The sequence below is a fragment of the Macrotis lagotis genome, chromosome X, assembly GCF_037893015.1.
Source record: "Macrotis lagotis isolate mMagLag1 chromosome X, bilby.v1.9.chrom.fasta, whole genome shotgun sequence".
Taxonomy (NCBI): Eukaryota; Metazoa; Chordata; class Mammalia; order Peramelemorphia; family Peramelidae; genus Macrotis; species Macrotis lagotis.
This window is the reverse complement of record NC_133666.1, coordinates 344,350,385-344,377,713: the sequence shown is the minus strand read 5'-3', so window position 1 is coordinate 344,377,713 and position 27,329 is coordinate 344,350,385. Positions and strand designations below refer to the sequence as shown.

At 31.7% G+C, this 27,329-nt stretch overlaps 1 protein-coding gene across 3 annotated transcripts in view; it reads left to right on the top strand.

Moving 5' to 3' along the window:
- The window catches only part of SEMA5A (semaphorin 5A), a 712,145-nt gene that overhangs the window by 613,023 nt on the left and 71,793 nt on the right, over positions 1 to 27,329 (top strand). For 2 of the 3 annotated variants that reach the window (XM_074208090.1, XM_074208089.1), the window contains exons 18-19: positions 8,641 to 8,859; positions 26,664 to 26,861. In XM_074208090.1, coding sequence (XP_074064191.1) covers positions 8,641 to 8,859; positions 26,664 to 26,851 — 407 coding nt within the window. In that variant the 3' untranslated portion in view covers positions 26,852 to 26,861. Of the gene's footprint in view, positions 1 to 8,640; positions 8,860 to 26,663; positions 26,862 to 27,329 lie in introns of those variants that run through there. The other variant, XM_074208091.1, reaches the window with a different exon arrangement.

Here is a 27,329-nt window from a genome sequence, read left to right as displayed (position 1 = left end):
TATTTTAAAGTTGTTTGGAGGAGAACATGGGAAGAGTTCAACTGGTTTGCTGCCTTTACCCTGTCAACTTGACTCTGACCACACTTCCAAGTTGGTTGTAAATTGTTGAAAATTTTTACCCTCCGTATTTCAAGAAGGCATTGGAGTGATAGATTGATCTGGTCAAATAACCACACCAATGAAATTGTCGATCCTTGATGTCAAAGCTGAAAACATGAGACTTCAACCCATTTCAAAGTACAGTAGATTACATCAATACTAAGAACTTATTTTTAGGTTATATTGTGCTGGAAATTAATTCATTTCATTAATTGTAATTAAAAGTAAAATTGTACCTGTTAAAATGATGACAACTTTAATCACCTAAGGAGCAATTGTAATGAGTTTTCTGTAATTAAAACCATATATTCTACTTGTAAGGAAGATGAAAGTGATTTTTCAAACTAAAAGGAAATCTTATTCTAAAAATGAAAATAAAAATTGTCAAGAATTTTTTTTTTATTTTCTTCAAGTTAGTATCTTGTCATGTGGGTAGTATTCTCACTGATGGGAAAACCTGGGTGGTTTTTTGGTACCAGTCAGGATCAGGAGGGAAAATGAAATGCCTCATGCCCTCACTTTTTGCTTTTTTGGAGGGAATTAAGGCTGCATGACAACAAGGCATAATTATGCAATGACTCTTATAGAGTAGGACAAGAAACAGAGTATCTTTATAATGCAATGTGATTCTTCATTTCTCCATACTTTTTCCTCAATTTGAGAGCAATCTAAATAAGATTTCATTTCTTGCTACATCAAATTAAGGAAGGAAAAGAAAGCATGTATTTTCTTGGCTTTTAATTATCACTTGAAACAAATTCTACATAAACTATTTAACTCCTCTTCCTCATTATTAACAAAAAAGAATGAAAATAGAGTGATTTTGTTTTTAAAATTTGAATAAATAGAGCTCATGGTCAAATTCAGAGTTCTGTATAAAATGATTTTTAAGAATGATGGGAATAAACTAAAACAGACTAAAAATGTTTCATATCTTTATGACCACATAGTTTGTAGCACTGAATTCCTTCCTTTATCATGTGTCATTTTTTCTGTTTTATTTGGGAATTACAGTAAATTCACACAAGACCTTCTAACCTGGCAAAACAAAATCAGGCAACAGTCTGTATCTTGAGTTACAGCTGTACATCTTAAAATGACTATGGATATGTCCATCTGGATGTCCTGCTAACACTTTAAATAGCGTGCCTATAATTGAACACAGCCACTTCTCACCTAAAATTAAGCCCCAATTCCCTATTCAAAATATCACTAGCATCTTTTGGGTCACCAAACCTTTAAGTTTGATCCTCCCCTTGGTCACTTCTCTTTCTTCTTCCTAATTTTTAATCTAGTCAATTGCTTAATCCTTATGGATTCTTCATTCTATATTAGTGTCCTATTCTTTTCCAGAGATACCACTAGAACCTTAGGCTTTCCTCACAACTCAGCTTGATCGTTTTAACTGTCACCTCGCTATCCATTTCTTACCTCTCCAGTTCAGTCTTCACACATTTACCAAAATAATCTTCCTCATGCTCAAGTCTTCCTGCTGATTTCCCTGCTTTCAAAGCATTCTATTCCTCAATTAAGAAAAAAAAATCTTAGTTGCTTGAGAGATAAAAGTAGGGGAAAAACCCTAGTAGTTAAGGTCCTGAAAAACTTAGTTCCAACATGAATCACTTTCATTTATGGGAGGTAAAATGTTGTGAAAAGAGCAATTTATTTGGTATCAGAGGACCTGGGTTCAAATCCCATCTTAATTAATGAGTACTTATATGCCTGTGGTTGACTTTCCAGAATCTCTGTGATCATCTCCAGTGTGAAGGAGTTGATTTGATTACCTCTGATAGCCTTTTAAGTTCTAAATATTTGTTTCCATACTTCTCTGTTATGCTTTATTATTCATTTTCCCATCCACTGAGATTGGAAGTGTACTTATTATTATTATCTATCCCTTTTTTTATAGATTTAAGTAACTAAGACATTATGATTCTCAAATGAATAGGTGACTACTGACTACTAACTCCAAATCTAATGCAGTATAAATTACACAATGGTTGCCATAGCCTCTGAGGTATATTTCCAGCCTTATGTGATATCTTATTTCCTTCACACAGCTTATATTCCAGCCAAACTAGAACACTGACTAAACTTCAGATGGCCCCATTGTCCTTTTGTGTATTCAAGCAGAACATCTCTCACACCTGGAATTTATTGCTTTCATATACCCATCTATCAAAATTATTTTCTTTCTTCACAGTTTACCTTTAAGTTTCACCTCTTTCTCTATTGCTACTCTTAACCTCTTAACCCTTCCTCGAGTTTTCTGAGAAGATTTGGTTTGGATCCTTCCTTTGAGTTTATTATCCCATTCTTTGTGTCTTACTTAGCCACATTCATATTGTTTCTCCCTCGAGAAGAATGTAATCTTAAGCAAAAGAGTTATTTCTTTTTTATTTTTTAACTTTGTTCTCCAATGCTTCATACATAATAAGAGTTTTTAAAAATGTCCAATTAAGTTGAAGCAACATATCAGGAGTAACTACATTAATTTTAGAGGGACAATGCTGATGCTCACACAATAAGAAATATAAAGGCAATCATGATCATAGGTAGCATTCAAAAACACTTTAAAGTATTCCTAGCACTTTACAGGTTTCTCATTATATCTTCCAAATATGCCTGTAAGATGATGCTATTATTATCTTCATCCTGTAGATGAGGAGACTTAGATTGAGAGAGGATACAACTTTCTTATAAGAAAATTAGTAGAGTAGAATTTGAATTTAGATTTTCCTGACTCCATTTCCAATTATTTCACTTAGCTGCCAATCAAGTGAAAATGAATTGACTGTTGTTGGGAAGTTAACAGGACTATCCATTTTGCATCTCATAAAAAATGTCAAATGATAGAGGATTTTATTTATGATTTGTTAATGAAATTAAGTTATCACTTCATAAGTCCTGAAGTCTAATCAGGTCATTTTTATCCCTGATTAAACCAAGACCCTGAGAAATGATTCACCAAGTTATCTAAGTACTATGTAAATAGAACTGAAATCTGAGTCTGTTTCTTCTGTCTTTAATTTCTGCCATCATTTTCAGAATTTCTAATTTGTTATTTAATTGTGGATTTTTCAATTATTTTTCTAGTTTTATCTAGGTTTATCTTTCTATGACACTTTATTATGTGTAATTTTTATTGCATCATAATCTGAAAAGGATGCATTTAATATCCTTGCCTTTCTGCATTTGTGTGTGAGGTTTTGATGCTCTAGTACATGGCAAGTTTTTGAGAGGGTGTCCTGCCCTTCAGAGAAAAAGATATATTGCTTTTTATCTTCATTCAGTTTTATCCAGAGTTCTATCATATCTAAGTTTTCTAAAATTCTATTCATCTTCTTAACTTTCTTCTTATTTAATTTTGAAGTTAGATTTATCTAATTCTGAGACAGGGAGATTGATGTCCCCCATTATTATAATTTTGTTGTGTATGACTCCTGTAATTCATTTAACTTGACCCCTAAGAATTTGAATGCTATACTACTTGGTGCATATATGTTTTAAAATGATATTACTGGGATAGCTAAGTGATGCAATGAATAGAGTACTGACCCTGAACTCAGGAGAACCTGAGTTCAAATGTGACCTCAGACACTTAATAGTTACTTAGCTGTGTGACTTAGAGCAAGACATTTAACCCTATGGTCTTTCAAAAAATAATATTACCTCTGCCTTTGGTACATTTTAAGAAGATGTAATTTCCTTCCTTATTGCTTTTAATGAAATCTGTATTTGCCTTTGTTTTGTGGTGATCAGGATTGCTATTCTTGCTTTTCTTACTGCTGCTGAAGCATAATGTTTTCTGATACATTCTTTTACCTTTGCCCTGTGTGTATCTCTCTGCTTCAAGTGTGATTTCGATCCTTCCTTTGAGTTTAATTATTCCATTCTTCTTGTCTTACTTAGCCACATGGATATTATTTCTCCCTCTAGAAGAATGTAATCTTAAGCAAAAGAGGTATTTCCTTTTTAGTTTTTTAGCTTTGTTCTCCAATGCTTCATGCATTAATAAGATGAAAAAACATATTGTTGAAGTCTGGTTTTTAATCCACTCTGCTATCTGCTTCTGTTTTATGGGAGAGTTCATCCTATTCACAATAAAAGTTATGATTACTAACTCTGCATTTTCTTCTGTGCTGTCTTCTCCCATTTATGCTATTCTCTTTCCTTTCTCCTTATCCCTCTTCACTAATGTTTTGATTCTGATTGCTATCTCTCAAACAACCCTTTATTCCTGACAGTACTTTTCCTTTCCTTCTCCCATTCCACTTTAACTTTTTTAACTTTAATTTTACTTTTGTTTTTACTTCTGCCCTCCCTTTTATCACTCCTTTCTTCCCCCTTTTCCCCTCTTCCCTCACTACTTCCCTGTAGGGTAGAATGAAATTTTAAACCCAATTGGGAATACATATTTTCCCTCTTTGGGCCAAAATCTGTTCAGAATAAGATTTATTCAGTACTCATACCTCCCTTCTTTCCCTCTATTATAATAGGTCTTTGTGCCACTTTATGTGATATTATTTATCCTCTAATGCCTAGACTTCTTGTCTTCTATCCTGATTGTTTTCACTCTATCTTGTACCCACAACTCTACTTTGAATATATACATCTTTTATCTCTCCTGATATGAGTACAAATCTCAAGATTGAATGATTGTTTTATAAGCAACATTATCTTATAGCCACTTCATACTCACAGCCCCTAAATACACTCCCTTTTTCTAACCCATTAGAAATATACTTCTCAAGAGTCGTAAACAACATCAGATTATAATCAGTTTATAACACACCCTTTCCAAGTACTCTCTATAGAAATATAATCCTCATGAGTTAAATGTTAGGTAAAACAAAATCACTTCCTGATCCATTATTGACCCGACCTTCTATGTATATTCCCTCTATCCCTATAATACTAAAGTATCAAGTAAACCAAGATCACTTCATAATCTATTTATGTACAGACCATCTAAGTACAATCCATCCAACTGTATTCAACCCTAATAAGCTGAAGTATTGATTAAAAACATCACCACTTTTATCTATACCCATACCTTCTTTCTAAGTATGTCTATTTTAACTATCCTAAGAGATAAAATTCTCAAAAGTTATAAGAATTGTCTTCCTATAAAGGGACATATCCAATTTAATGGTGTTGGCTAGCATTTTTCCCCATTTCCATTATGTTTTTTACACATCTCTTGAGGCTTGATTTTTGAAGATCAAATTTTCTATTCTATGCTGATCTATCAATAAATTGTGAAATACCTCCATTTCATTGAAAATTCATCTTCTCCCCTGAAAGAATATACTGAATTTGGTTATTATCCAAGATCCTTTTCTCTCCAGAATATCATATTCCAGTCCCTACAGATCTTTAATGTTAAAGCTGATAAGAGCTGCATAATTTTAATATGGCTCCTTAGTATTTAAATTGCTTCTTTTTGGTTGCTTACAGCATTTTCTCCTTTAGTTGAGAATTCTGAATTTTGGCTTCAAATGGAGTTTTCATTCTGGGATCTCTTTCTGAAGATTATTGATAGATTCTTTCAAGAAATATTTTGTCTTCTTATTCTAGGATAGTAGGGCAGTTTTCCATTATAATTTCCTGAAAAGATATTTTCCAGGGGCAGCTAGGTGGCATAGTGGATAAAGCACTGGCCTTGGAGTCAGGAGTACCTGGGTTCAAATCCAGTCTCAGACACTTAATAATTACCTAGCTGTGTGGCCTTGGGCAAGCCACTTAACCCCATTTGCCTTGCAAAAAAACCTAAAAAAAATATTTTCCAGACTCTTTTTTTGATCAAGGCTTCCAGGTAGTCCAATAATTCACAAATTATCTTTTCTGGATCTATTTTCTAGGTCAGTCATTTTTCCTGACAGGTATTTTATATTTTCTTCTATTTTTTCAGCATTTTGGTTTTGTTTAATGCAATCTTGGTGTCTCATAAAGTCATAAAGTCATCAATTTCCATTTGTCCAATTGTAATTTTTACGGGTTTTTTCAGTTGTGTTTCCTTTTTCTTGTTCAATTTTATTTTTGATGGGTTGCATTCTTTTTCCAGCTTGTCATTTTTACTTTTAGAGGAGTTGATTTCTTCTGTTACTTTTTTCATAATTCTCCTGTATGGCTCTCATTTCTTTTCTACATTTTTCTTCTTCTTCTTCTCTTCATTGATTTTTAAAATTCTTTTTGAGCTCTTCCAAATGCCTTTTTGGATTTGAGGCCAATTTATAAAATCCTTTGAGTTTTCCTAAGCAGGAAATTTGTAATTGCTTTTCTCTCCTGAGGTGGTGTTTTTATTGTCCCTATAAGAATAGCAACTTTCTATGGTTAGGGTTACTTTTGAGTTTTTTTGCTCATTTTGATCATTGAACTCTGCTCCTGGCATCCCAAGGTTTTTGTGCTGGGATTAGGAACTGATATTGCCTATGAAGAAATTTGTTCTCAACACAGTCCCTTCTATTTCCCCAGTGTTCCCAGGAAGGATTTGTTTTCCAAGCTGGGGTTGGAACTCTCGCTGATGTTTGCTTCATCATTGACTTTCTGATCCAGGACCTAGAATGTGCTGTAGCTAAGAGACTCCTTATGGCTTTCCTGCTCTCCTGCCTATGCTGGGCTATATTTCCCCTTTACAGAACTTTATTGAAATTCCTCCATGATATCTTGAGTTGAGAACTCATTTCACTATTTTTTTTTAGTGGGGCTCTTACCTTTAAGATCTGTGTAAAGGTTTCATTTAAAGTTGTTTTGGGAAAAGCTCCATGAGCCTCATAGCTTCACACATCATCTTGGTTTCACCTCAGAAGTCTGTCTTCTGTCTTTGAGGCAGGTAGGTAGCTCAGTGCATAAAGAATTTGACTTGGAGTCAGGAAGACCTGAGTTCAAATATAGCTTCTATGTGACCCAGAACAAGTCACTCAGTCTACTGGAAGTGGAATGGCAAACCATTCCAATATCTTTGCCAAGAAAATTCCATGAAGAGTATAAGATGATGTAGTCCAGGAAGTCATAAAGAGTTAGACATGACTGGACAATAAAATTTGTCTCTAAGAACAAATATATAGGTAGAGCTTTTCCATTACACTACACAGTGTTGGTCAGGGCAGTGAGATGAAAGATTTGTCTATCTATTTGCAACCATCCCCTGTGACTGAAACTTAACAGGACTGACAGATTTCCTTGATTAAGGGACATGCAGACTCCTTTCAAGTAAAGATTATTTCATTCTACATACTTGTATTCTCTTTCCCTTGATGGATTCTGACATATAATAGGAGCTAAATGAATGCTTGTTTATTGATAATGACCAAAATAGACAAACATTTCATCTACCACTAGGAATAATTGTATTATCATGATAAGATTACAGACTTACAGAATTTTTTGATTTTTTAATACCTCTGGTATTTTATCACTAATTTTTGTGTAAAATTGTTTTTTAATTGATGAATAAGGGAAACAAATATGAATTTTTTGCGTTTGCTTCATTTTTTCATTAGGGCACATTTTATTTAATAGATATTTATGATTTATAGTTTTGTTATTTTTAAAATTTTCTTTATACCTATTAGCCAATTGGTTCATCATTTATCTTTTAGCAAAGTGAATTGTACATATACCTGCGATTTAAGTTTGTCAAAAGTAACTGCCCCCTTAATTCCATGGAAGATTTCAGTCTCAGCAATCACTGATTCCTTGGCAGTTAATCTACTACCTTTCACTAGCATTTAATTCACTTTCAAAAGGTGAATAGGTGAAGGCAAAGGTTTAGCAAAAGTCAGAATCATTTCTATATTTCCAGGTTGATGGCTTTAACAGAAGTGTGATATATTCCTTTCTGTCTAAGGGTGATTAAATTCCCTTGCTTTGTCGGTGGGTACCTGCAGGCTGTAGAGTTTCTCAGCACCTTTCCATAGAGGAGAATAAACATTATGTTTCCTTTCTTAGAAAAATAACATGACATGGAAACATTTAAAATTAATATCAAATTATCTTATAGAAAACATTTGTAAAAGCCTTTAAAGTCTGAAAAGCACTTTTACACATATGATCCCATTTGAACCTCATAACAACCCTGTGAGGAAGGTACTGTTAATTATTCTCAGTCTTATAGAGGAAACTCAGGCACAGATAGGTTTAGTGGCTTACCTAGAATCATACATACTTATTTAATGTGTACTAAGATTTGAATTTGGGTCTTCAATCTGAAACTCCAAATCCAACCATCTATCTAGGGCCAACTAACTGCTTAGGCAAACTTTGACACATATATAAATTATTTAATTATAGTCCTTATTTAATAGCTGTTGTTGAAAATTAACTTAAATTATAGTCTCTTTTCATGCAATATTTATTTTTAGTTTGAAATTAATATCTTTTGATAGTAATTAGAATTGAAGTACCAAAGTGACAACTTAAGGTGAAGAAGGCAGTCAAAATAAACACATTAAAATTAGTGGATTTGGGGCTTGATACTGTAAGTTTTTGTTTGTTGTTTGACTGATTTATAGTGATCTTTTTACTTTTTTTCTGAAGGGCTCTCTGGGGATTTCTTGAGATCTGGAAGGTATTCTGCCCATACCATCAATGGTGCTTGGTCAGCATGGACTCCTTGGTCCCAGTGTAGTCGAGACTGCAGTCGAGGAATTCGAAACCGTAAACGAGTCTGTAACAACCCTGAACCTAAATATGGGGGACTTCCTTGTCTTGGTCCATCACTGGAATACCAGGAATGTAACATCTTGCCCTGTCCAGGTAAGTATATACCACATAAGAAAAGACTGGACACTAAGAGAATTGTAAGAAATTCTAGCTGTTGAAGGAGTTTTATTAGGCATTTGTGCTTGTTATATGGCCATGTGAATAGTATGTGGTCAGGTTATGTTTATTTAATTTATTCCGTATTGACTTTTCTGGTGTGTATAGTTTCTCATATATCAACTTGGTCATGATGGGTAAAAGAACATGTCACCTTCCTCCAAGCAATTCTTATCTTTTTTTTTTTTTTGCCTCTCCATTAGGCAGAAGAACAAAATTATAAAACCCACACTAGCTGTTTTCCAAAGGAGTTTTTCAGGAGATTTTAACTGGTACATAATCACACAATTACACATATGGTTATAGATAGATAACTGTATTTTGATTGCATCTGACTTTCATAGAGTTTTAACAGAAAATTGAAAATGATGAAATATAGAATATTAATATAAAAAATTATTGAAGATAGTGCAGAATTACCTTTTTATTCAAATGCATAGTTGACTAAATTGAAAATGCCCACTAAGAGTTCTTAAACTGACATCATGAACTTGTCTTTAAAAACTTTGTATTTTGTAATTGTATTATGATGAAATATGTTTCCTTTGTATTTCTATGTATTTATTTTGCACTATTTTATTCTGCACATTTAGCAACATTATTCTGAGATAGGTCCTTTCATAGTCTTAACCAGACTGTCAAAGAGGCCCAGGATTTAAAAAATTAAGAAGTTCTGGGTTTGGTTAAGGTAATTGAGATAATGTACCCTCAAGAATAATTGTTTATAACGATTCAGGTATAACAAATGATGTCATGAAAAGAATGCAGATCTAATAGTCAGAAAAATATCATTATAATCTAATTACTAACTTGTGTGATCTTGTCACTTAAATCACTTGTCAGTGATTCACTTGGACTAGACTGTCTTGAAGGTCCTTTCTGCATATTATCACATATTGCAATAAGTGAAGCATGCATTGTCCAGAATTCCCAGCAGCTCTTTTCCTCTCTTTCTCATCACTATAATCATTTTTACTTACTGCTAATAAATGCTTAGCAGAGGTTTTTCTCTTCTATTGAAAGAGTTTGTCTTCTGTGGAGGATACAGAAGGGAAAGGACCTTGTCTTCCCTGTAAAGTAATATGAAAAGTATTAGGATCAGGGACTCATGGCATCACCTACCCACTGTTTATTAAGAGAATTCCCTTAAGGTTATACTGATCTAGATGTCATCACTGAAAAATGATCCAGGCTTCATTCACCAAACCACAAGACAAACCAAAAAGAGTGTTTTGGGGAGGAAGTTATTCCTACTTCTTATAATACTGCTTTTAGGAGCACTTTCCACTTTTAAGGTACAAAGCAAATCTAAAGGAATACTTCAAATGAAGGAACAAGATTGCATATAAGAAGTAGGTTGTTGGGAATATGCCTTTGATTTGACTTTTAAAAGTCTTAACTGTTTTATAGCCAATGATAGAAATCCCCACCCCCATTTGTTAACATGCCTATGTTGAAACCTCATACCAAATTTCTTAAGGAATACAAACTGTGCTAGGTTGCATTATTTAACTCTTCCAATCTTCTGGGTGCAACCAATCAAACCAGAAATTCAATACCTCTATTTATGTATCTCTTAATTGTGGGAAGAGGAATAGAGGGTTATAGTTTAATTAAGTTATAGTTTAATTAAAATAAATTTGGATGTGGCTAGGTGGCTCAGTGAATAGAGTACTAGCCCTGGAGTCAGGAGTAACTGAGTTCAAATCTGGCCTCAGACACTTAATAATTACCTAGCTGTGTGGTCTTGGGCAAGCCACTTAACCCCATTTGCCTTGCAAAAACCTAAAAAAATTAAATTTGCATCAGATTTATATTAGATAGTTGTTCCTCTGTGACCTCTTTCTAGGAGTTGTAAAGAAACTATTCCAGAAAGGATGAAGAGTTAGGCAACATGAGTTCAAGTCTTGATTCTCCCATTAGCAATGTGTAAGGCATTTGGCAAGTCATTGGGTCTTTCTGAACTTCAGATGCCTTAACAAAATAAGAGTTGATCTTTAGTAACTGATGTCCCCAAGGAACTGTCAAACTCCAAAAATATGTGACTGAATTGTTGGTTTGTTTTGTTTTTCCCTATGTTGCAGTATCTAATAGAAGGAAATAAATGACATTAAAATTTTCTATTTATTCTCAATAATTCTGTATTAAGTTAAATAATTCTGATGCAAATGATTTCATTTCATTAAGTAATTGATAGCACAAAATCTATTGCTTAAGGCTTTTACTAGGACATGCAATATAGTCATAATTTTTTTTTCCTAGAATGTGAAAATAATCCAAATTTTCAACACTTCTCTGGAAAATGAGATTTTTTTTTTTATTAATGAGACTGTATACCTTGCTAGGAAGGAAAGTAGTAATCATTTGTAAACATGCATATTTTAGAAAATAATTGCTAGTCAAGAATCTTATGTGATCCATAAATTTCTATTAGTATTCTAGAACATTCTTAAATAGGATGAATTGCAGTCAACATATGTATAACACAAACAGATTTCTCAACCTTTCTGGACTTTTAAAATTATAATAAAGGTGTTTCAATTAAGGATACAGGCTCAAAATAAGACATAAATGACTAATGTGTATATATATGTAGAAGTTTCAAAACAGGAAAATAAAATATAATAGTATAATATAAAGTTATTAATCCCATCAAATGAGATTCATCTGATTTGTGATTATATTTGAATATCCAGCACAAAACACACACACACACACACACACACACACACACACCTACCTCTGTATTTTAATTCTTATGAGACAGGGGAGTCAATTGAATGGTCCTCAAATATAGAAACCTGATTCTAATCATTGGTGAGAGATTTATTTCCAAATTTACATCTCTCCTGATCAACTGACCCTTGAAATCTGTGTTTCAATCCCAGTTCAGCATCTTCTCTCAAAATATTTGCCCTTTCTGATTTTCCTATTTCTATTTCTGTACTCTCATTTTTACATTCCTTTAAGCTTAGAAAACATAGTGTAATTAATTGCAGTTCTCATTTCCAATGTCTGTCATTTAAATTTTTATATTATCAGTTGCTGGCACTGTGCCTTGTCTATAAGCAATTAATGTTTAATTGAAGTTTTTTCTAGTTTTTAGACAGTTCTCCCCCACTTTTTCCTTTATTTTATTCCTTCTAATAGTATTCTAGATGAGAATTTATCTTTAGCCTAGATTATTGCAATAGTTTTATAAAATGTTTCTATGACTATTGATGCCAATCTGTCCTATATACCACTTGCAAATAAAGCTTAGTCAAGTACAGTCTTAATAATATTACTTCTTTTCTCAAAACATTCAAAGGAAAAGCAAGTTTCCTAACTAAGACTGGTATCTCATTTATGGTTTATGACCATACCATTATACCACTTGGCATTACATTGATCGCAAACTGTTTGTATTTTTGGCAATTAGGAAAAGATGATTAAAGTGTATACCTGAACAGAGTATGAATATTTAAATGCCAATCCTCAGTGTGCTTTTTTTTCCTGCTGTAGTCACCTAGACTACCACTCTTGCTTCAAAGATCCTTTTCTTTTCCAAGCTCAAACTCTTTATGTCTCCTATCTTGTCTTTCATATTCCATAAATAGCATATTTTAGGATACTGAGGACTACACCATCCAATTGCAAAAGAATTTCAGAAATGTAAAATCCGGTATAGAACCATAGACAGAGATCAAGGAAGAACCACAATGGCCATGTATTTCAACTTCACTTTACACTAAGATCCCAGAGTTTTTTATTTCACCAAAATCACAAAGTAAGCAACAGTTGGAGAATTTAGAATTGGATTCTTGGATTCATAGTTCAATGTTATTTCTAATTGTTCTATGCTTCTTCCCCACTTTACCAATCAATTACCAAGGGTCTTTAGAATCATATTCTAAACAACCTTTACAAACTCATTTCTCCCTATTCTCCTTTATTTTGTTTTGCTTTGTTTTGTTTGTTTTCTGTAATTTTGCTTTGATTATGAACAAGCATATTTTTCATAAACAAAAATAAATCCAGCTTCTTCCTCATATATTTTTCTTTTCCTTATGTCATCTTGTCATTCCTCTAACATGTGTTTCATACTTCTTTCTATGCCAACTGATATAGATAGGACCAGAGAAAATTAAAAATCATTGACCTTTCTCACAGGTCACTGACAGATATCTCTGAATCATAAATGAAAAGGGAACTGGTGAAATAAGTGACTTGGAGCCTACATTATAAACAAAGATGAGAAAGGAAGCATGAGATTAGGATCTCCTGAACCAATCTCCCCTCTGTAATCACCATATAGAGATTCATCATTTTCATCTAATTGGATGCTTTGATAGTCCCTGATGATCTCAAAGACATTTCATTAAAATAACAAAACTAAATGATGGAAGTCTGAACTCAAATGCTATTTTTTTTTAGTTTCTCTATCCATCAAGTTTACATTGTGAATAGGGGTATCCATAGTCTTAATATTTTAAAATGGATTTCTCCTGTTTTTCTTTTTTCAAAAAAACAATAAATTCTAGAAAATATTGGAGATTTATCATCAGTTCTTCAGTAGCACATCCTCAAATGTATGTCTTCAAGGATAATTAATTCTCTGGTCACCTCTTTAAAAAATTCCAAATGGTAGAATATAAATTTCTCCAAGAGAACTTGAAAATTCTTCAAATTTCTAGATTTATTACTCTAGGCTATTCTTGTGCCAATTGAACTTCTTCCTCTCTGTCCTATGACTTCATCTTTCTTCTCTGGTTGTTTTTCCCGGGTACTCCAATTTAACAAGCTCATTGGCAGAGACAGTTAAAATTGAACACTAATTGTGTTTAATCCTACTTATACAGAACTTTAAAGAAAATTAGATGGCTGTGATAGTCCTAGATAAATGTGGAATTTTTTTTAGACTCCATTCTTGATGATATAGTACCTATATCAGTAACAGCAATAATAATACTGAATAACTTCCAAAGACCAAAATGTCATCCTTATTGTGGAGTTAGAAGGAAAGAATGGAAAATAAGGGGATGCAACTGGAGTGAAATACAAACACCAATACTTTGAGACTATGACTGTAGTTATGTATGTCTGGCAAAAACCCAGCAAGATGCTGGTCTAGATTAATCCAAATGAAAAATGTATTTAAGGCTCTCTTAAAACCTGAAGAAGAGATTGAAGACCCTGAAGTTATTCAAAATCTTGATTTAATTCAGACTCCAGAAATTATACCTAGGAATAAAATAAATGACAAAAATAACATTAATAACTCAAATTATTTTAAAAAGAAGATGAGTATGCTTAGACTGAAATTCCAGGCAAAGAAAATGTCTGTGTTTGCTACTTCAAACTGTAGACACGTTGAACCTAACAAGAAATGACCTTATTGCCAAAATGATACTTAAAGATCAAAATCTTTTATAAGCAAATATATAACAAATCCCCATTTGACAAATATAAGTGCTAAAAATATTCCTAAAAATTTAATATACACTGGAACAAGATCATTGTTATGGAGAGAAATATTGCCCACTATATTTAAGATGAGCTTTCTTGATAAACATTACCATACCAAGTACCCCAAATCCAAACTGAATAGAATGACAACCTTTCAAAGCAAAAAGTCCTAGCAAAAGAAATAAGAACATTGTGGTAATAGAATGAATTATATTTTGTTGTGCTGCCTATTACTGCTAGAGTTGCTTTCATTGAGCCTACAGAAGATGAATGCCTATTCCAATATGTTATTAGAAAAAGCAGATATTTTCTCCATCTGTGCAGAAGTCTGTAAAATATTAAGTATAAAAGAATAATAGAAATTTATCATTGAATTATTTCATTTGAACTCCATGAAACAAGATGAGAATGATTTTTAAAATAGTCAATATTTTAAAATTATAATATATTTTATAATAATTATGTGTAATAATGTGTGTGAGTATGTGAGTGTGAGGAGTATATGTAATACTCTCTCCTTGCATGAGACTTATTGATAAGTCCATACTCCTTAAGGATGATGCATCAGAAATTTCTAGACCTAACTTCCTGAATTACCATCATAAACCATAATAATAATATTTGTCTCAAAAGTTTTTAAAAGACTTTTCCTTTCCATAATAAGAGTCTTCTCTTCTCCTATGGTGTTCATCAAAATAATATTTGTAAATGTACAGTCAGATTTCATAAAACTTGTGGATATATCTTAGTCTTTCTCTAAAAATCCTGTTTTCCTCAATACAAGACTGATTCTACATCAAGCACTTCAGTTCTACAAAACAAAGGAAGAGAAAACAGATGGTCCTCTGTTGCTAAGCAACATTCAAAAAAGATGAAAGCCATCACAGAGTTTTTTACTTATTCCCTTTAAAACCTAATGCATCAAGCATAAACTCCTTTGATCAAATTTAACTGTAATTGTCTTTCATTTTGGTAAAGAACAGTTCTAGGAGGAAAAATAAAATTTATGTTGAATAGGATTTATGTGGAAAATGGACTTTCAGACTTTACAAGATTTAGAGAGGCAAGCATATTAAATCTGAACAATCAGGTATTAACTTAGCAAGTATCTATAGATTGTCAATCTATATTCCAAATAAACACATTTTTTTAAGTTTAAATTTTAAATTTCTTGCATATTTACTTGTTCCTATGGCTATGGTAGCTTGATAAACATGGCAGGAAGGGGAAAAGGTTCTAATTGAAAGCAATATTTTATCAACATAAAAAAGTCAAAGAAACAGTCTTTCACTAGAGAACCTTATAGTCTGGTTAATAAACTAAGTCATTCATGCAATAACAGCAACAAAAAAATGGAGAACATTATTGGACAGCTATAATTAAAAGCTAAATTGTGTAATCTCTCTGAGAGCTAGTCATGGCTATATTGATGTCTCTGAATTCTTAAAAGTTCTTCAGGTTCAAAGATTTTAAAACAATTTTTAGTACAGGATCTGGGATGAACTGGCACATGTGAACAGTGAATAGTACATAAGAAGTTCTTAATAAATGCTTGTTGTTTGATTGATTGATTAATTGATTATGTGGTTAATGCTCCAGTAGCCCAGTCAAACGCTTAGATTTATTTCCTGTTAATGATAGGATGATTAATTTTTTGGACACAGATACTCCCAAAGTCCATATAATAAATTATTATAGGGTTTGAGACTTGCTTTGGTGGAGAGAATACCAGTATGGGTGAAATTATAGTTTACTAAAATATTGAAGAAGTAATTTTTATGGCAGAGACTTTTTTTTACATTAGAATTCAAATAAAGAAGAGATCAGCAAGAAATCTGGTATATTTTCTATAGTAGAAGAGTCTATATATATATATATATATATATATATATATATATATATATATATATACATATATATGTCATACATCATTCATTCATGACACACATATACTAAAGAAGTATATTTTGATTAACAATATGATTTGCTTAATAATTTTCAAGTACATTTTGTTATTTTATTGTTGTTTTTTAGTTGATAGTTTCAGACTCAAATGTAATGTCTGTTTTAAGTCTTCAAGACAGAGAAATGTACCTTGAAAATTTTGCGTTTCTAAAGAAAACAAAACACACACAAAAAACCCCTCCAGAATCTGATGAACACTTATAAAAATTATCTCTTATGTATCTCTTTCCCTTAATCCTAATTCCTCATACTGAAAATAACTAATCTGCAAACATGATTATCAAAATATATATGTACAATGCTAACCTGTTTGCTGCTGAGGGGAGGGGACGGGAAGGGAAGATGAAGGAAATTTTGTAACTTAAAAATATACATGTGCATATTGACAAAAATAAATTAAAAATACTTTTTTAAAAAATTAAAAAAGAAAACTGGATTTTTTCTTCAGAAAGACTCATTAAGTCAGGGACATTCTAAAGAGATGAAAACAAAAAGAACAACTACAGCTAAAAAAGCATATCCCCAAAAGTCTTTTATTGATTCCTTAAAGGCTTCAAACTATATTATGACTTTTGGGATATCCTGTATCCTATATAGTGAACACACATTCAAATATTCCTTCTCCCTTTTCCCCCATACCTGCATGGAGTTTAAGGATTCTAGATATCACTGGAACTTTAGAGCACTAGGTTGGGATCCCAGACCTTGTATTCTTATCCTTGATCATTGTCTGTTTCACAGCATAATTTTAGGCAAGCCTCTTCCTCTGTGTCTCCATTTATTCCATTATAAAAATTTAGAAATAAAAATCCCTGCAATTTTATCAGAAATTATAAAAATATGTACAAATGGGCAAGTTATGGGAAATTGTTTTGTGTTCTTTAAAAGAAACATGACACCGTAAAATCTAACATTTTCATATCTAATGATGAGTTTCCTCATTACTTATAATAGGTTGGGAAGATTTAGTGACTCTTTCAGGACATTAGGAAATTATTCTCAGGCCTATGGTAATAATAGATCTAAATGAGGGAAAAATTTCCCTGAAATGTTCTAGGAAATACTAATTGGACACACAGAAGACTAGAACCTTTATCTTAAAAACATATAGGATAAGGAAGTTGTTTATCAGAAAAATTAAGGTAGTTGACCTTGCCAAATTCATTTAATCAGAGTAAGATAAGGCAATGGTGGGGCAGAGGGAGATAAGAGTGCTGAACCTGTCTTCACAGATAAGTGGATTCCAACTCTAGATTTGAATCTTACTAGCTGTATGAGCAAAGAGAAATTATTTAACATCTTTTAGCCTCAAGTTATTACCTAAAATTCTAAAATTTAAGTAACAGATCTGTCAGATGATGGGGGGGGGGAGAGAGAGAGAGAGAGAGAGAGAGAGAGAGAGAGAGAGAGAGAGAGAGAGAGAGAGAGAGAGAGAGAGAGAGAGAAAGAGAGAGAGAGAGAGAGAGCATCCTTTTGAAATAGATAATTTCTACAGCAGTAAAATCTCAGCAGAGAATTCTACATTATCAGGATGAGACTAGAAGGTGGGAGGTAGAAGTCAATGATATTCCAGGCTTCAGGGAACCTATTAGAAATGTGGAAGACTGAGAAAACCACATAAAGTTTTTCTTGTTTTGCTTTGCTTTATGTCAAGCAAGAGAAAAGGAGTCAATGACAAGATTGTTTTCATAATATTGAAAACAACCATTTCCCACAAATTTAGTTCTCAGGATATCGAAATTGAAAGAGGATTTACTTTTTTGGTATTTCTTTTGACCTTTGAAAATAGAAAACTTTTAACAACTGGATCATGACTGCAGATATACTCATATACTTCAAGGACTGCTTTACATTTTGGCTTCTGAACTCTTCCACTCCCCTTACATGTCTGCAACAAAATATTGCATGTAGAATTCTTATAAAAATGTAGAAGTATATGTGAAGCAAAAGTTCATGAGTTAAGTTGAACAATGATAGCAATTAATCTAAGTGATGGTTCCAGTATCTCAGAGGAGAATACATGTACCAACTATTGGTTATTTTTTTATGGGAATGATGATGAAATAGACAAGACAATTTAGGGTCAGATTGTGACTTTATGTCCTGTACTAGAACCATGTAGTATTTAATAAATGACTGTAAAATGAATACATGAGGGAATCAGACTTTTAGCCAAAAATATCAGTGTTTTAAAGAGAAGCTTTGTTAGTTTAGATAATTCACAAATGTCAAACATGTCATTATTGATGACAGAAAATGTTAGGTGATACTATATATGTCCATCATGTATATACTTATAAACACACATATGTGTATGTATGTATGTATATTTATGTACACACAATGTTTTAAAACTCCATAAAACACAATTTTTCAAGGCATTCACAAATAAAGCCACTAGGAAAAACATGATGTCTCATGTTTTGAATGACCTATCTTAAATTACATTCTTCCTTTGCTATTTGAAGTTATCAATGATTTCATTGGTGGTAATATGCCCTCAGCAATGCAAAACAGAACTTTAATATCTTTTTATCCTCTATTATTCTTGTATTTTACTGCCTCTCAAACATTTCCATAAACGTTTTAAAACTTCAATTCCATTGTGAAGTTTGAAGGAGGGAAAAGAAAGGCAACAGGCAGGGTAAATAGAAGCTATCAACATTCTATATTTTATCTCATACTTGCTACTAAACTAATCTTCATCTCTTCTTTGGTTATAGGACAATTAATAAAAGGCTCTTAATTTACTTATTTTTTTTCAAATTTGGTGTGACCTTATTAATAAATAAAAAATTACTACTTTAAATCTGTGAGAATTTCATTGCAAAGGTTCATCAACAAAATGAATTATCATGATGACAAAATCAGCCTATAGGGAGAGGATAATACTGCTTTCCCCTTTTTTTATCTTTAATTTTTTTAAAGTTTTAGTTACATTGATGAGAAAGGTAGTCAATTTTTAGAATAAAATAAGGAATATAAGAAAGAAAAGAAAAAAGAAAAATGATTATACAATATGAAATATTATTAGCAGATCATTTCTTACAAAAAGCAAATTATAGTATAATAAAACAGTAAGGTGGCAACTAAATTGTTCTACTTTTTTCCCCCTCCATCCTTTCTAAATTTGGCTACATTTGTTGCTATTATTATTTCAATTTACATATTATTATCATCATTATGTTTTTCTGAATTTTTTGCCCTTTATTAGTTCCTATTAATCTTCATATATACCCTAGAATTTGTTGTTTTTATAAATTCCCATGACATTATTATGTTACATTGTTATACTGTTTTATTCAACCATTCCCCAACAATTGGACTATTAATTTGTTTTCAGTTTATTATTATTAGCTGTTATATTACTAGCTAGAGGCAGTAGATTAAGATGTAAATAATGAGTCAAGACTACCTAGACTAAAGTTCTTCTGATGACACAGAATTGCTAGCTAATAATAATAGCTAACTTTTATATAGTACTTTGTGGATTGCAAAGTGAGTATGTGTCCATATGTGTGTGTGTGCACGCACATGCATACGTGTATCACATGCACCAATATATATGCACATAAGACATCTTGTGTATATATTTATATATGCACATGTACATATACACATGTATTTTGCACGTGTATGTATGTGTGCACACATGTACACATGCATTGTGTGTGTGTGCATTTTCATTGGATCCTACAACAACCCTGTTGGGATAAGTGTTATTTTTGCATCAGTATGTCATTATTTCATGTCATTAAATGTAACTATTTAACTTTTACTCTGGACTAGTCACTTAGCCTCTCATTACTTCACACAACTCTCTCATCAAGTTGTGGAACACATATTTACAGTGGTAGAGGGAGTTTCTCCACTATATATGACCTCCCAGCCCCCAGGCTATTACAAATAATGTTGCTGTTAACATTTTTGTTTTTATAGTTCTTTTCCCCACCTCCCTATCACCAGGAGTAATATTTTCATAGTAGTCTCACTATTAAGTGCTATGAACATTGCTGTTTTTCCTGAATGTTATACAAGATTGTTATCTCAGAGTGATTCATTTCATTCTCTACCTAAAATAAATTAGTATATCTTTCTTCCCACAGACAAAGCAGTTTTAAATTTTAGCATCTTTTAAAATCTTTGCCAAGTATAACGGGTGTAAAGTAGTATCTTAATATTACCACTTTTCTTAATAGAGATTATAAATACATTATTTTTCACATGACAACTGATCATACACACCTTCCCAACTCCCTTTTCTTATTGGAGGCTAGTGTCTTACTGTGGCAAATGTCTATTTGAATGAATAGTAACATCTCAATCAGTGGTTATTACTGTATCAATTATAAATACATAAAATTTAAGTGGATAAGCATTTATTAATTACCTTAGTCCTAGGCACTCATTGTTCTAAAACCTAGCACAGGACAGAGCTAAACAATGTGTCAACTGATTATATATTTCTTGCTTTGCACATACATTTATAGGCAAATAACACCCTTTATCAATTGAAGAATTATTCTTATTCATAGATAATTTGGCAAATTTCTTGCTTGGATTTCAGACTTTTCTCAGAATTATTTATGGAAATGATATTTCCCTCATCTCTTTCTTTCCTTCTTTTTCTGTATACATTTTTTGTGATAAAGATTTTGCTTTTCTATAATCTATTTTAAGTAATTATCGGACAATTTATAATACTTAGATTTGGTGAAATTTGTTATTTCTTTATCGGTATAATTGGACTTTTACAATGCCTCTTCTTGATTAGCTCATTTTAAAAAAAAATGTTCTCTTTCATTTTGATGATTTGGGGAGTATTTTGAGAATATTCATTTGTTGAAATTTTATTTTTTGAATTAGAAAACCAACTCAATGTTTTCTTGCTATTTAGTCCCTATCCCATTCATTCAAGCACCCAAGGATATGAATTTGCCTCTAAAGACTGATTATACTTTATCCCAAAGATTTTGATATGTCTATAACTTCTTTACCTTTTTCTATAATTTGGTTTTAGTTAGCAACGCAATTTTTAGTTTCCATCTAAGGTTGCGTTTTCATCATATTTTCTCAACTTTAATGTTAATTTGATTAAATTTAATACTAACTTAATATTAATTTAATTTTGTAAAACTCCTGTCATTCTGAATTCAAAGACAAACATCATACTATTGCTACCCTCAAGGAGATTATAGTTTATTTAGGGTCTAAACATACGTAAAGACAAATATGTGTGACGTAATTTGAAGAAAGTTTCCAACTGGAAGATAAAGAAAAGGCTTCAAGTAGAAGGTGGTACTAGACTTAGTTTGAAAATATTAAGAATTCTGAAAAGAGGTGATAAAGGAAGGAAATTCATAAGTGGGAGATAGCTTCATCAGTTAAATTCATTTAGAACACAAAGTACTTAAAGGACAGTAACATTAAATAAGAATGTGAAAATTATTTGAAGCCAGATTGTAGAATGACTGGATTTTACCAAACTGGCGAGTTGTAGTTTGTCTCAGAAACAACTTGAATTTGTCACACTCTTTTTAGTGAAGTGATAAAATTGACAACCATTATTGTTTTTCTGTCCAAATCCTTTCATGATTCAGTTAATTTTTGCTTTAAATTTTAGTAGCTATATCATAAAGTATATGAAGCTTTAATAGGGATTCTTTTCTTTTCCATGATTGACATATTCTCATTTGATATAATTGCCCTGATTATCTCTTTTTAACATTTTATAAGTTTAATATAGCTTTCCCAATATCATGTCTATAGCTATTTTTTTAATCATGTGAGGCATAGTAAGTGCTGTTACAGTCTTATGTTTGTGTCTCTACATTCCCTTTTTATTGGGATTTTATTGGTGGATTTTAAGTCATACTCAAGGTTATAATTATTAAATATAATGATGCTCTCAATAAAATACTTACAGTAGCATATGCAAAGGGAAATGTATTATATACAAAGTATCAGCATTGCTGAGAGATAATCGACTATGAATGACTCCTTGTCTCAGCAATGTTGTGACCCAAGACAACTCTGAAGGACTTATGGTAAAAATATTATCCATCAAAAAGACAGAGCTGATGTTCTGAATACAGATTGATGTATATTTTTTAACTGTATTTTTCTTAAGGTTTCTCTTTTCTTGTGGGGGGAGATTATGTTTATTCTTATAATATGATTATTGTGGTAATGTTTTTCATAACAACACATTTCTAACCCATATCAAATAACTTGCTTTCTCAATGAGGGTGATTAAGATGGGAGGAAGGATGTGAATTCAGAAATCAAAGTTTTAAAAGCGGATGTTGAAATTCTTTTTGCAAGTAATGAGGAAATAAAGTTTAATTAATTTATTAAATTTTAAATTAAGGATTTTATTTATTTTGAGTTTTACAATTTTCCCTCCCCCCCACTCCCCCACAGAAAGCAATTTGTCAGTCTTTACATGGTTTCCATGTTGTACATTGATCCAAATTGAGTGTGATGAGAGAGAAATTATATCCTTAAGGAAGAAACATAAAGTATAAGAGATAATCACCTTGATGGACTTGCTAATTAATTTTTTTAAAGTAAAAAAATATGTTCTATTGGTTTTGATCAGTAGTTATCAAATTCTAACCTTAACCTAACATAGTCTCTCAATTTCTACAATTTGATGGTTTTCAAAATATTTAACTTCCTTTCCTTCTTCTTGTCCATCCCTATGTCCTTGAAAATTTTATTCTCTCTTACTCCTTTATTCTTTACATTTATTTTTATGCAGGAAACACATTCTTATGCTTGTTCCCATCCTTTTGCTTTTCTGATATTTCTGCATATTTTATTTTTATTTGTTCCCTACTCCACTAAGTTTGTTTGCATTCTTTTGATATTGAAGCATCTTGTTTTACATTCAAGTGTCCAATATTCATTCCAAAACTTTTGTTGCTTTGAAATTCCTTTGTGGTGATTACTAAGATTTAATCATAGGAATATTCCTGTTCTGTCCTGTCTTCTTATGCCACAAGCTAGAGTGTAAATATAAAACTATAAAGCATAAGAAAAGAGGGATTACTTGACTTCTAGTTTTACAATCAATGGTTTGGTTCAATTAGCATATTTCAGTTCAATTAAATAGATATTTATTTAGTGCCTACTCACAAGCAGCACCTAGCAGATTACCTTTCACATTATTTGATGGATGCTTATTGAATTAGATTGAATACTATGTGCAAGGCACTGTGATGAAAAATGGGATGGGGGATTCCCTTCAAAAGTCTCACAGTTAATTTCGGAAGCTTGAATAATCTCTGTCACTTCTACACTATTAATCAACTTAATCCTACAATGCAATATACTATGTAGACATCTTGTCATTTTCTTCTCTTTCACTTAGTTCCATTGTCAATAAATTGAAAGCATTCTGATTTGATATTATTTCCAGATGCTAATGATTTTACTTTATAAAATCAATGATCAGTAGCTTAGTGAATCTTTGCACTAGCAGTCTTTATATTAAAAAAATAAAATTCAGGGGCAGTTGGGTGGTACAATGGTTAGAGCACCAGCCGGGGAGTCAGGAGGACCTGAATTCAAATGTGACCTCAGACACTTAATAATTGCCTAACTGTGTGACCTTGGGCAACTCACTTAACCCCATTGTTTTAAAATAAGTTTTTAGAATAATTTTTTTTAAAAAGAAAATTCAATCTGTATATATGACTGTTGTAATAACTGCAGATTTATATTTATGTGTACAAAAAAAGCAATAATCACATAATACTTATATCCACTGTTACAACCTTTTTAAAAATGTTTGACTCACACATTATAACTATTCATATTCATCAATCCCTCTAGAAGTTTCTATCTTTATTACCTCTTCTTCCCCAAATTTCATACTATGCCTTTCTGGTCTTCATCATTTCATAAGCATTTTCATATAATAATCTACTACATTGTATCATATACCGTATCATCTTTGTAAGGTCTCCTAATGCAAACACATGTATATATACTCAAACTCACAATGTAAGTACCTCATTCTTTTTCCTTTTTCAGCCCAAACATCTTCAGTTCAAGGAGGACTCATATACTGTAGTCCTATACTATAGTCCTGAGGCCTTTCAGAATTTTGTTTTCACTAAGATGGATTCTCTTCTGCTTTTCATGATCCTCCCTAAAATGGTACATCCAGATCTGAAACATTACTCTGTCCTGATTTTCCTCAGACACCAAAATTGTTATATTTGTGAGCTACTGTTATTTTATAGAATTTCTGACAAATGTCACTTTCTTAATGAGGAAGAAATTGATTTCATAAAATTTTAGTTCCACTGACATGTTATAACTTGACTTTAGATAAGTTTTCTTGACTTTTGTCTTGCCACTAGACTTTGATAACTGGAAGAGTGAAGCTGATGACTTTGCTTCACTTAATCTTTGGAGAGAATTTTTTCATTATTACTGAATAAAACTAATCTAAAATATATTACCAAAGTTATATGTGTTACAGCCTCTTTCACTAAAGTTCTAGTCTGATTTGTTATCATGGCATAAATGTCATCCTGAACTTTTGAATGATGTCTTTGTCAATAATATAAAGATCTAGCAGGTCTTAAGAAGATAGGAAAAGTAAGTGCTGTATACAGGCAAAAAATTAGCCTATGTCCCAAGAAGCTCATTACTGAAATAATATTAACTTTTTGTCCTTATTGGATACATAGAAGAAAGCAGATTCAAGCATGTGAAGAATTTTGTAACTTGTACAATTTCACATATTCCTGGATCTGTCACAAATTCACAGATCTACTTTAGTAAATAAGAATGCCTATGTTTACATAACTCCTATAGTATTTATTTTCCCCCATCTTTACTTAGTTATATCTATTAATCTCTTTCCATATATACATATATATATATATACATACATACATATGTATATAGGTATAAATATATATATAAACATGGATCTATCTATAGATGTAGACATAGATCTACATATATACTTAATGTCATTTTCATTTCCATTTTTTTATTGTTAGTGTTTTGAACAGTTGTTTAGATGGTCATTGATAATTTGTAATTTATTGTTTAGAAAACTACTTATGTACTTTGACTACTTGTTAGAAATGAAATTTGTTTTAGATTTCAAATATTAAAGATGTTTAATGGAATTTTTCACATCCATATTTTCTTCTAGTAGTACTGATTTTTACTGTCAAAACTTTCAAATAAAAATTGGCAATTTTGTCCTATAAAATTTCTTTTAGACCATGTTTTCTTATATGTTCACTACCTCTCCAGAATTATGAAAGATTTGGGCAGATAAGCAATTCTCTTCAATTTTTTAAAATGATATAACCTTTAATATTTATATTGTAAACCTTTTTGAGCATAATATAGCATATAATATTATATAACAATCTAAAAATATTTTCCACTTTTTCTAAGCATATTTTCTATTATTTTCCTGTTTATAACAATTCTTGTCATATAAAGTGGTCCTTCCTTAGCAGACTGTGTTCTTTTGTTTGTCAATCAGTAAGCTTTTATAAATTTTTACTGTGAACTACAGTTTGTTGTAATTGCTGAGAATATAAAGGTAGCAATAAAGCTATTCCTTTTCTCACAAAGTTTGCATTCAAATAAGGCACCTTATATGTATAACTCAGATTAAATATCACTGATCTGAGATTATAGTGGCTGATGACTTCCTCCTATCCCTGTCCATTACTTGCTATTTGCTTTTCATAATTTTATTTTTCTGGATTCCCTGATTTCTCAATAACTATTTATTCCATCACCTTGTCAGAAGAGAAGGGAAAATTGTGGTACAATACATACATGCACCATTGACTCAGGAGTCAGAATATCAGTGTTCAGTTTCTAGCTTAGACTATGGAGTTGATTTGGAAGGTCTCTGATGTTCCTTTATATATACAGTGATGTGAACTCCAAACAAGCTTCCTATTCCACAGCTGTAATGTGTACCCTAATTTTAATGAACCATGGACTGAAGAATATAGAGATTTTTTTTGTTTCTATTTTACTTTCATATATGCAGTTTTTATCTCTTCCTACCTAAGTTTAAGCTTCTTGATTAGTTAGAACTATTATATACAGACATTATATAAGACATATTCAATGTCTTAATATATATATGTGCATATATTTGCACATATGTATAATTTTTAAAATCAGAAAGGTGTTATTCTGATTATAGATATTTACTAATCATTTATAGAATTAATCATGAAAATAAAAAAATAAGAATTAAAGTATGGATGAATCAGGACAAAAATGAGCTGAATCAGAAAAAATAACTTTTTTTTGTATCTCCTTCACAGTTGATGGTGTTTGGTCTTGTTGGTCACCATGGTCAAAATGTTCAGCCACCTGTGGAGGTGGACATTATATGAGGACGCGTTCATGTACAAACCCTGCCCCAGCATATGGAGGAGACATATGTCTTGGGCTCCATACTGAAGAGGCACTCTGTAACACACAACTATGTCCAGGTAAACATTTAACCTAATTCTCTTCCTACTGGCATTAATGTATTTATTCAATTGTGAATATCACCATCTGCAATTCAATAAACAATAGATTAAAAAATTCATTATCACATACTTATATTTTAGTCTATTTTCATATCTGCTCTGTCAGAATTTGTTATTTCATAGTTTTTACCTCTTGTGGGAATATTGAAAACTCTGTTTTACCTTAAAACACTTTATATATGATTATGTAGAAATTTTCTTACTTTAAAATGTAGGATTGTGTTGCTAAAGTCCATGAAACATGATCAGGGCTGATGTATCATGTCAGGGTCATGTATTGAAAGCATTGAACCCAGAAGGCTTGTTAATATAGCTTGTAATTAGTTTAAATCAAGGAAAATATGAACAAAGATTCTCTTTGAACTTCTACAATATGTAGAAGATTCACCATAAAAATTATATATCATGTTTCCCAGTCTGAATTTTAAAGTGTATTATTTCATCTTATAACTA